This window comes from Symphalangus syndactylus, chromosome 10 (genome assembly GCF_028878055.3).
Source record: "Symphalangus syndactylus isolate Jambi chromosome 10, NHGRI_mSymSyn1-v2.1_pri, whole genome shotgun sequence".
Lineage (NCBI taxonomy): Eukaryota > Metazoa > Chordata > Mammalia > Primates > Hylobatidae > Symphalangus > Symphalangus syndactylus.
The window spans coordinates 21232776-21245359 of NC_072432.2; the positions used below are offsets into that span (position 1 = coordinate 21232776).

General features: G+C 33.4%; 1 protein-coding gene across 6 annotated transcripts in view; it reads right to left on the minus strand.

The window, feature by feature from the left end:
- MINDY3 (MINDY lysine 48 deubiquitinase 3) overlaps positions 1 to 12584 on the minus strand; it is an 84398-nt gene that overhangs the window by 59545 nt on the left and 12269 nt on the right. For 4 of the 6 annotated variants that reach the window (XM_055296661.2, XM_055296663.2, XM_055296666.2 and 1 more), the window contains exons 2-6: positions 12050 to 12129; positions 7424 to 7484; positions 5638 to 5811; positions 2425 to 2476; positions 1408 to 1522 (exon numbers count right to left, since the gene is read on the minus strand). In XM_055296661.2, the coding sequence (XP_055152636.1) occupies positions 1408 to 1522; positions 2425 to 2476; positions 5638 to 5811; positions 7424 to 7484; positions 12050 to 12129 (482 nt within the window). Of the gene's footprint in view, positions 1 to 1407; positions 1523 to 1746; positions 1839 to 2424; positions 2477 to 5637; positions 5812 to 7423; positions 7485 to 12049; positions 12130 to 12584 lie in introns of those variants that run through there. The other 2 variants (XM_055296664.2, XM_055296665.2) reach the window with 2 other exon arrangements.

Genomic DNA, 12584 nt, shown 5'->3' on the forward strand with positions numbered 1-12584 from the left:
GGTATTTATTTACATTTCTAAATATACTCCCTTTCTTTTCCATTCCATGACCTGTCCTACTTTAGGCTTCTCTTATTTCAATACCCAATTTTCTAGTTTTCCTGACTCCAGTCTTATATTACAAACACCAACTCCATCCATCACAACTCCTATCCCAATTTAAGATCTTTTATCAACAAAAAGATCTTGTCACTCCCTTGTTCAAACTTTTTACTGTGTTCCAATTCTGAGCAGATGAAACCTACTCTTTGTACAGTGTACATAGAAAGGCCTTCATATTCTAAGTCTTTTCTTACATACGTGCCCAGTCTCATCTTCCACAATTGCCTCTCTGGTGTCTTATGCTACGGTAAGGCTCAACTACTTAGATCTCCCCAAACCTGCATTATACCCTCAATCCTTTACACTTTTATACTTGCAGTGCCCACTGCTGGAAAAAATTTCCTCCAGCTTTTCCATATAGAAAACTTGCCCTCATGCATCAAGGTCCTATCTCTGTCAGATGGTCCCTACTAGAAATAGTATGCCCTTGATTCCATCTAATAGGTTCAGACAGAAGACCAAACGCCAAAACACACTGCCATAATGGAATTATTAATGTGCCAATTTTTTTTACAGTGCTAAATAGATACCATTAAAAATGCATCCCATATTATTAATACAGACATAGTCCCTAGCATAGAGTCAATCAATGCTCAAAAAACATTTGTCAAATAAAAGAAGTTTAATTTCAGACATGATAGATATAATAGCATAGTCAACTGAGGCTAACACGTTACTAGAGCTATGAGACTGGTATTTGGGGAAAAAGAGTAGGACTAGAAGGGGACATATTGGAACTATTAAATAGCTATATAAAGGTAACCTGAGCAAATGAAATATCCATAAAAGGCATACTGGATCCAGGGAAGAAAGTTTCTGGACCATAAAAATTTAGAGGAGGAGAGAAAAGAGCAGGAGGTAACAGGTAAAGAAGGAAACGAAGCTATCAAAGAAAACAAAACAAAATAAGAAGGGTGAGACATTACAAAAAGAAAACTCACACAGTGATTTTTCAAAAAAAAAAAAAAAATCAAGAAATGGAATCAAGGTCAAAAACAGCTTCCAGAAGGGGTTAAGGGGTCAAATGCTACATGGAAGGATCAAAGGAGACACAATTTGGAAGAACTGACAGCATTTCACAACTAGAACATTACTGATAATCTCTGTAGTTCAAAAGAGCAGAGGTGAAACTGCTTAAGCAATGAGTGAGTGCTGAGGAAACAGAAATTAACTCATTTTCAGGGTAAAATATTTTTATTCTAAGAGTTTAAAAACACCATCAGGAATAAAATTACTCATCACAGCAGGAAAAACAGCACTAAACAACATTAATCAAAGGCAGAAAAATCATCTTCTTGAACACACCTTTGTCAGTAATACAGAATACAGAAAAAGCAATACTCCAAATTTATTTCCCCACATTGAATACTGGTCCAAGACAGCATCTTTTAATTCTGGTAAACTTCTGAACGATCTTTTTCTGGGGGAAAAAAAGAATTCAGCATTGGTATCATGATGAGATTAACTACATTCATAAAAGGGAAAATTTTTAAATTTTCGTATACATTAAAACATATACATACAAACAGGAAACTTTTGGGACGTTTCTAAATTTTTCAAATACAAATTTAGCCACTAAAACCAAAAGCTATTTCTGACAACTATCACTATATATGATAAGTATCATTAAGAAAGAACACCTACTTGGCGGGGAACCTCTTCATCTCTTAGGTGAACTGTCTGGCATCAGTAAATTCTTCAATAATATACAGTTATTTAAAGAATAGAGTGGCCTTCTTGTAAGAGGGGGTAAACACAAAGAAAACTTCATTTTTTAAATCCTAGAAGTCACTTAACAAATATGTGAATGCCAAAGATAACTTACACATTTGTGGCTTCTTTTAAAAGAAATTAATGTTACATTTTAAACCAAATGCCACCCATAATTCTATCAACAGCCATCTTTACCTTTTACTTTGTAATAGAAAGTTTAAATGCTCTAACGAAACAAAAATGTCGGCATTCTTAATAAAAGGTATAGAAAACAGATACCGGCAAATAAGAAATAATTCTAATATTTATCCTACTAGAAATCTTTATATTTGTTTAGGACACAGACACATTACGCTAAAATGATTTTTTTCATCCTGTTTAATGTTTTTAAAAAGCGTATTTGGATAGTTAATTAAGGACTCAGCATAGTTTATACATTTACAAACTATTTTAATTTAAAGGCAAATTAATCCTGAAGCAATGGATTTAAAATTTATGTTTAAGTAGCGCATTTCTATGTAAAACTAAGAACCCTTCCACAGTATGTAAAGACTTAAAGTGGCAATGTGTCCACAAAGTAAGTATTTGAAATGTTCCAATGTTACTTACTGAATTAATGCATGAAATCGCTCAAAGCCAAGCTCTTCGACAGCCAAGGCAGCTATACATAAAAGACACTTTTCAGCACTACACATGGCAAATAAATGACACAAGATACACACAGCAGGCTGTAAATACTTTCAAGCAATCAACTTTCCCTATTTCCTTACTCCCTTAAAATTCTCAGTTTATTTTCAACTTTATTATAACATGAATTTATATTTCAACATCTTTGTTATCATGAATATAACTAAAATGGATATAATACTGAGAATGTAGAAGGGTGATTAAATAACATTTCAATTCAGCTATGGTAGGGCAGTTTATAAAGTATGAAAAATTACTGATAATCAGTGCCTCACATATCATAATGTGTCCTGCACTTTTAAATAATCTTTCAGATTATATAAATCCAAGTAATATCATCAGAGCTAACCTTCCTTTTTATAATATAAAATCTTTAGGTTTAAGGCTTAATTATTAAACAAACATGTATAAAAAGGCGTAACACTTTCAAACTACACAGGTTCAATGACAGCTTTAAGTTTGTTTCCTCATTTATTTGTATAACTGTTAAAAAGTTTTCAGTAACTTATTTAGATTATGTTTATTAATCAAAGGAAATCGAAGAAAGCATTTTAATCAGAGGTAATGTTTATTGAGCACTTTACTAAGTGCCAGGCCCTTTTCTAAATGCCCTACATGTCTTACCTCATTTAATCCTCATACAAACCCTCTTAGCTCCATTTTACAGAAGAGGAACCTGAGGCACACAGAAAAATCCTCTCAAGAGCACATAGGATTAAACAGCAGAGATGAGACTTGAGCCCAGATAGTCTTGGCTCCAGGGAGTTATTTATCACAATGAATAACTTCACATATATTTTATAAAGCAAATCTTACTACTATCAAATATAAATTCTCACTGGTGAGTTAAGAAAATTGATTCATTATGAAGTCAAAATTTTAAATTTTTATTTACGATTTAAAATGTCACGTTATGCTAGCTTTCCAAAGCCTAGCTGTAAGTGTTTCATATTTCATTTTAAAATCTTTAGCAGTCTAAATGGATTAAGTTATTTCTTGGTTTATGTGGGAAACAAACTGAAATTGAACCTGAGTATTCACTACTGCAAACGACTGTGCATTACCAATAAGCCAAAACTATACACACCACATAAGCCAATGAAATTAATGTTTGTAGAGAAAGTAATATTAACAAGAGGGGAAAACACTTTACATTAAAACTTTCAGAAAATGAAAATTCTACCTAATCTTTTCCAAATTATACTACTTGTTCTGCAATGTTAGATTATCTAAACAGTTTTACTGGGTATACTGCAAGAGTAGACATAAAGATAATAATTTAGAGAAAAGAGGCAAGCAAAATAAAAAGCTTAGCAGGCAGGGATGGTGAAAAAATATAAAACACAAGAAAAAGAACATAGCTGGGAATAAAGGAAAGAACAGGTAAAATAGATTGTTACATGGAATAAAAATTGTAATATAAATACAGTTCATTTGTCACTAAGGTAAATTCTCAAATTTTCAGTTAATAAAGTATTTCAAATGTATACATTATTAAAAAAATTTAAAATATGGTTTACTTCATGGCAACTTTTAAAATGAGATACAAAGTAAACTGGAAAAATTACTAAAATCTTTTCTGGAGGGTAATTCAATATAATATGCCCATCTAAATTAGTTACTGAAGTACCAAAGGGAATGCATTATAAGGCCCTTTAACCTACAGCAATGTGACCTATCACTACAGAACTGCAGAGCATATTTCACAGTATGCACTCAGTATACTATTAAGATACTAATGGAAAATGTTATATAAAAAGATCTTACTATTTTCTCACACATCAATATACAGACTGGCTTTAAGCACATAATCTTTAAAATACCCTTTCAAAAGATCAACAATTCCTCTTTCAAAATTTTAATATCCTAAATGAAACTATTAAGAGTGCTAACATCCACACAGTAAAACTTGGAGAATATGTTAAAACCAATCTTAATGACACTTTGGACTACCATCCTTGTGACTGTTTTCCACTTGTTGTCTTCAAATGTCATTATAAACTCTAAAATACGTTAAGTTCTTTTTGAAAGGCCATGTTTCAAAGGCTTCAAAAGGAAGCATCATTCAGCTGTTTAAATGTTCAAAATTATTCCTTGCAAATGTACTACTATTAGAATTTGCCAGGCTTAAGGCATTTTAACTGTAGAGGTAGGAGAAAAAAGATACTGACAACACAGAGACATTTTAGTCCAGGGAGGCAACAGCACCTTATAGATAATACTATACGGAAAGCAAAATGTGTATCCCATACAATTGAAATGTACTTTCAGGTACGTAATCTCTTTATAAAAACTTTCTACAGAGATGATAGTTAATGTGATGCTCTGTGGGTAGAATAAGTCACTTATTTAACATAAGCACTTGGGACTACCAATTATCAAAAACCATCAACTAGCAAGATTATTCCTGAAAAGCAAATCAGAAAAGCAACTCTTAACTAGCTTCCATACCACTAGCTGTCTCCATTTCACACTGGCAGCTTTCCAGTCAATTACATAAGAATTTTCAAAACTTAAAAACCACAGAATATATAATTTTTATGAATAATGACAATAGCTATTATCTAACTTAAACAGCTATTATTCTATTATTTAACTTCAATCAAGGTATGAAAAACTTAAGGCGTAATTAATATTGCCTTAAAATAATCTATACGTAGAAAAATATCCAAATAATTCAGAAGGAAAAGAAACAGCTTGCAGTGAAGAGAAATGTCCCCATCTTTGCTCTGGAAAGCAAGTAAAGATAAATTTATGAAACCTTCTGATGTCAAAAAAAATCTGTTTTGGCAATACCAAAGCAAAACATTAAGGCATCTGAAACTGACGCATATCATTATTTCTAAGTAAGAGTTCTAAAGCTCAAAAGAGATTATTATCAAGCAGAAGTTAACCAGAACATTTTTAAAAGTTTATTTTAAGAGATGCATTTTTTTTTTGCAAAAATGTAGTATCTTCTAGTAGTTAAAATAAATGAAATGGAAATAAAAAATATTAAGGCTCAGTAATTAAGTGTAAGCTAGAAAAGAATACATGTTATGAAAATTTAAAGTAATTTTTTCTTCAAAATATTCAATAGATTCATTAAAACAAAGGAACAAGAAAAAAACTTCAGGAAATAAAAATATATCTTACAAGAATGTTCCACTTGGCAACTAGACTCTGCAGGACTCCCAGAAATACTAGCAGTTTCCTCAGTTGTCTTTCCTCTTAACCATGAAACCAAGCAGTATGATCCAGAGTGGTCACAACAAGCACTTTCTAAAATATCACACAAGGTATGACAAAGGAGTTCCTTCTGCTCTTCCTCTAAAAATAACCAAAGCATAAGTTATAATGGTTTCCTCTGGAAAAAAAAATTCTGTCATGAATAACAATAGTAAGAATGGGTTAATGATGAAAATCAAGCATTTTAAAAATGGGGAAAAATCTCTAAATAGATTTTAAATTATGTTTTAGAAAAACAATGTGTTTGTGGATTAAAATATCACCACTTTAAACAAAGCCATCCAAATAAAACCATCAAGTAGAAAAAGAATCCTGAAAAATGCAGAACTACACATTATGAAAGATCATAATCTGACACTGATCATCATTTTCTTAAACCTTTAGCAACTGCAGCATTTAAGCCATGAGGTTTCCTTTACTGAAGAACTGAGCACAATGTAAAGGCCTGTTGAAACCTCTATTTTTTTTCCCTCACATCTGAACTAGTCTAACGTCTTTGATCACCCCGTCCCAAAGGGATAAGAATAATGAGATGAGATACCGTCAGCACATATGTTACCACAATCCATTACATCAGAAGAAGCCAGTGGTTAGAATACAGATTTGAGCATTAGAATTTTATAGAAAATAGTGCAAATGCTCAGGCCATCTCTTTGTGAACTTTAGCCACACTCTCTTTTCAAGCAGTATTACTCTCAAGTAGTAGTATTACTTTCTGAAACTTTCAAAAATTTTATGATACAAGGTTTCTGTCTCTCCTAATGGATTAACAGTTCTTTAACTGCAGGAACTATGCTGTTCACTTTATAATCACCACAGCATTTATGACACGACAATGCTTTACAAATGTTTTATCAAAGTGAATATAGTTCTGTGTAAGAAATACTGTAAATTTTATTAAAAGTTCATTTCAAAAACAGTATCTCAAATAGTTCCTTCTCTACTAAAATTTGTTTTGTATTTCACCTATTAATTTAAAACTTATGGAAGTGATCTCTTAACTCTTAAATTCAAAATTATTCGTAGATTCTATAGTCATGGTTTGGAATGTAAGCTGTTACATCCTTAGATACAAAACTGGGATTGTAATATGTCCTACCTTCTTCTAGAAGTTGTGAGGTTCACAGGAAATTGTGAAAGTGAAGGAAAGATCTTTGTAAACTGTCACATGGAATGCAAATTCTTGTTATTATAAGGTGGCACCACACATCTCTCTGGGTACAGAAGCTCATGTTACAGAAGCTATGACAGCTTCATTTGCAATTTCATCCGAAATTATTTGCAGTATTTGCATTGTGTAAGGCATTATACTAAAACATGCAGGAATATAATGATAATTCCGAGGTCTTGCCCACAGCTGAATAAGACCAAAAAATAAAGACTATTCTTTATTGTATGCTGCCACCTAACAGTTCTAGGAAATGCACCATGTTTCAGCAAGAGGCCAAAGGTTTTTCCCTTAGTTATACCATCATGTCTTATAACCCCTGGTTAGAAAACCAAATTTGGAAATATGGAGTCACTGTTCATGAAACTTTCTAAAACATTTTAAAAGGAAACCTCAGGAAAAAAAATTCCCACTGATACTTAACTTTCTCAGATAATTTTAATTAAACTATTGCCAATGAATGCTGCATAGATCATCTCTTAAAACAGAGGAGGAATCGAAAGTTTTAAAAGACAGCTATCATACCTGAACAATCCCGCCAAGAAGACTTCTCAGAAGAAAACAGGAGCTTCTTCAAAAGAAATGCCTTTACACAATTAAAGCAATAATTAGTGAAATGCATTATAACCATACATCATATCATTCTTCAATTTTAAAGTGGGAAAAAATAATGTGCACTCCCTTTCTAATCTTTTGACTAGTTCTGTAAAGATGTCAAATGGGTTCCCCTGACATTTGACAGGAAATGTGCAGAGTTATTTATTCAGAGTATACTGCTCTGAACTTGATTCTAGATTAATAAAATTATTCTTCTTCCACAATACATGTTTTCTGACAAGTAGAAGAACTAACTCACCTAAGAGAATAACTGAAAAGCACACAAACTTACTGCTCTATTCACAAAGTGAAAGCTCTGCAGAACAGGAACAAGTCTACATTTCATTTAGATTCCTTCAGGTAAAAGAAATCTCAATGTAAAAGTGGTTCTGTTCCCTTAGTCTTCATCTGTGACACAAGAATAACACTATTAGAGTCGTCACTTTACTATCAGGAGCTCAAGTTTAACTCAAAAAGCTACAAGATTCAGAAGAAAAGACAAATGGATTTCTAAACTTCCCCTTAAGCGAGTCAACGATGTTACATTGATTATTTGATAAAAAGCTGCATGGTGAAGTGTCTCCTTCTCAAAGTGTAGTTCAACGGCAGCTATATCCCAGTCACCTGACTTGTTTAAACTGCAGTTTCTTGGACTCCACCTATTCTATCTGAATCTCTAGAGGGCAGGTCCAAGAAAAACAGGTTACAATGATGACTTTTCCTCACCTGTGTTTGAAAGTATTAGTGTACAGATTAGGAAGACTGCTTTTTATCAGGCAAGCTTAGGTTTGAATCCTGGCTCCACTATTACTAACTAAAAATAATTGTACAAACTTTAGAAGGTTGCAGTGAGGATTATATGAGAAAATCTATGTAATGCACTTAGCACAGTACCTGGCACCAATAAACAATTCAAGGTATTACAACAAAAAACTAAGTAATATTCCATTTACATAGGCATAAAGTCTACAAATACGGTAATCAAGTGCTTCTAATTTTCCCCAAAATGGCAACAACCATCAAGTGGAACAGTATAACTACATCACAACATTTTAGAAGTGAGATGGGGATATTCATTATTTCACCACCAATATAACTACTGTTAGCATTTTGACATGCTTCCTTCACATCTTTTTTAATACCTAGTTTTAATTTTATTACAAGTGAAAAATCATAATGGGTATATGAATGTATTTTCTGTTTTTCTACAGAATTTGTAAGATAATTCTTAATCACTACTTGTCCATCAAGCTATTTATCAAAGTTTACTTATTTAAATTACATTATTGTGCATTAGGTTGCTTGCAATTTTTTTGCTACTTTAATATATAAGTTCCTTCTTAAATACAACTTTTTCCATATTAAATATTTCTTTAGAAAAGACTCACAGAAACACAACTATTGCATCAGAATCTGCATTGTCATGGTTCCAATTATAATTTAAAATTCCTACCCACAAATTTGTACTATATAGCAGTATATGAGTGTGCCAGCATCGTCCCACCTTACATGCGCTGGCAATTGTAATTTTATTTTTAAAGATGAGAAAAAGTAAGAAATAGAATCTAGTTACAGTTTTATTTTTACTTTCCTGGCTTCCTAGTGAGGGTGAGCATCCTGATTATTCGGCTGTAAAGCATCATTCCGCCTGTTACGACAGCACATCTATGCCCATTTCACCCCTGAATCTTAGCGTTTTTCTAATTAACTTCTACAAGTTATTTATATAAGAAAGACAATATCCCTTTATTGCTAATATTTACCGCAAATATTCCTTAGTTTGGAAGTCATTGTGTTTCTTAGAGTGTTGATGATACATTAAGTTTCTTATGGTTAAATATTATTCCAAGAATACTTTTGATATATGGTACAAAATGACCTAAACTTATCTTCCCCTCAAAGTGCTAACAAGTCATATCGATGGGATTTATGAAAGTTTATTTTATTTCACCACTGATCTTAGTTCCTTCTTTATTCCTGGTGTGATAAATTCATGGTAAATTGTTACAGGTAATGAGGTCTATGATTGTATTATCTATTTGGTTCCATTATTTTGCCTATTCTTCTTACACAGTATCATGCTCTAATTTTTATACTCTAAAAAAGTTTTAATATATGTACTTGCTCACTTCTGGTCTCCTTAATAACTTAGTTTTGACTTTTACACTGAAATATTAATACAAACAAAATTCTTTACAAAGTTTATGTGACTTTTTTTTTCCTTTTTAGAAACGGGGTCTCACTCTATTGTCCAGGTCGGAGGGCAGTGGCATGATCATAGATAGCTCATTGCAGCCCTGAACTCCTGAGCTCAAAGACCCTCCCCTTCTAGCCTCCCGAGCAGCTAGGACTAAAGGTATGCACTACCATGCCCAGCTAATTTTTTCAAAAATTTTTTTTTTTTTAGAGCAGGGGGTCTCACTATGTTGTCCAGCCTGGTTTTGAACTCCTGGCCTTAGGCAATCCTCCTCCCTCAGCCTCCCAAAGTGCTGGGATTACAGGTGTGAGCCACTGTGCCTGGCATATGTGATTTTTTTTTTTTTTTTTTTTTTGAGACAGAGTTTCACTTTCGCCCAGGCTGGAGTGCAGTGGCATGATCTCGGCTCACTGCAACCTCTGCCTTCTGGTTTCAAGTGATTATCCTGCATCAGCCTCCTGAGTAGCTGGGATTACAGGTGCCTGCCACCACACCCGGCTAATTTTTGTATTTTTAGTAGAGACGGGGTTTCACCACATTGGCCAGGCTGGCCGCAAACTCCTAACCTCGTGATCCGCCCGCCTCGGCCTCCCAAAGTGCTGGGATTACAGGCATGAGCCACCATGCACGGCCGTGATTCTTAATGACTACCTCAAAGGTATAGAAAAGTAGGTTCAAGATTTTGAATATAACCATCATTGCATAGCACCCCACTTGCAAAAATAACTACCACTACTGAAATATACTATATTTTATAAAACAGGAAACTCCTGTGGTATACCCTCCATTTAACTATATTCATGCACTTGCAATAAAAACCTTGCTATTACTGACCAAGAGGGGCAGTATTTACATAATCTAATTTACATATGGACATAACAAGGAATCTTCAAATTCAGGTAACATTCCTACTGGCAACCAAAAGTTGTTTCAGTTACTCAGTACAACAGCTATAATTATTAACTTGTAGTTAAATTTCATTCTTCACATTCCATAATTCCAAGGCAAGATTCAAGACATTCAAATTTTTCCTCATTTTAAAAAAATTCTCCTAATGCAAAAAAAAGTCAACTTAAAAAAAAAAAAGATCCATAAAAGGTATTTTGGAATCAACCATAATTTTTTTCTCTACAGAAATATATTTTTAATAATGTAAGTATTATTATGCTCTATATAGAGCATAAGTTCTGAGAAACAAATTTACTTTGTAGCCAACAGTTTAGGAACACATTTTTTTTGAGACGGAGTCTCGCTGTGTTGCCCAGGCTGGAGTGTAGTGGCGCAATCTTGGCTCACTGCAACATCCACCTCCCGGGTTCACGCCATTCTCCTGTCTCAGCCTCCCAAGTAGCTGGGACTACTGGCGCCCACCACTACGCCCGGCTAAATTTTGTATTTTTAGTAGAGACAGGGTTTCACCATGTTAGCCAGGATGGCCTCCATCTCCTGACCATGTGATCTACCCACCTTGGCCTCCCAAAGTGGTAGGATTACAGGTGTGAGCCACCACGCCCAGCCAGAATGCATTCTTAATACCCAATGAATAATAAATGCCATATTAAATATATATTTTCAAAACACGATGGTTAAAACATAAACAATAAATTAGCTGTAATTTTTGTAACAGTTATTTTATAACAGTTCTGAAGTTACATTGTCATTCACAGACATCATCAGTATTACAGTAAACTGAGAATTCAATTCTTGGTTTTAACAATTTAACAGTTTACAGCGAATCAGCCTTTGAAATTCAAACAATGTAACACACCAAGATTCCAAATCAAATAAAGACATTCCGATAAATACTATGTTTTGTGCAAAGAAAAAACCTTTTTGGTTTTTGAAATGGTTTGAAATCGGTTGTTACGAATTTTATTCAGAAAAGCCAAAGCTATAGCATAAAATAGTATAAGCTGCCAACTTTTTTCAAATTTGAAAAAGTTATAGACCATAAAAATATGCAATCATCTTCAGCTTTAGGAAAGTAACTTTTACAGACTGAAATAATGAAAATAGTACAATTACAGTGATTGTACCTATCTAGTGTATAACATGTTATTACTTAATAGGATCTCTGTGTTAAAGAAGTCAAGAAACTTCCTAATTTTCTGAAAGTCAGGGAATGCCTATTATTTTTCCTTGAAAATAAAGATAGTCAAAAGGCTACTATTGCACAACTCATCGATATTCTGAATTCATTTTTATTTTGGATATTTACTGTAATTTACATGAGCAAAAGTTAAGAGTTAATTGATCATGTCTCATAACTACTATATGGAGTACAGATATTAGAAAATGACAAGTATGAAACATTTCAACATGTCCCTCTAAGGAGTTGGTAAAGGAGTCTGTGTTACCTGAACAGGTGCAATAACAGCACAGGGGCCACCTTCAAACTGTTCTAATGCAGATCCCTCTGATTCACTAAACACAAACCCTAAAAATGAAAGCAAGTAGGAAAGATTAAAAATATAATTCAAGTAGCAGCTAAAAGAATCTTTCATGTACTTTGCTTTGAGAATGATCACTTATCACAACAGCAAAATATCTTCAAGTCATGAGGTGTGGATCAAGGAACCTTTTGAAAAAAAATCTATAGAACCTATCCACCCCCACTCTCAAATGCACATAAGAGTACATATACTCACACAATTTTGCACCCAGGAACTCCTCTAGGAGGATAGAGTATGGACTTTAGTAAAATGACACTGAATCTGACTTTTCATCTAAGGAGGACTAGATAGTCTACTAAATTCAAACAATTTTTAGAACTCTTTAAATACCGTATCATTCTATCATTTCAATCTTTCTGTCACATTCTATAAGCTAATGATTAAATGGCATTGGCTGGATGCGGTGGCTCAGGCCTGTAATCCCAGCACTTTGGGAGGC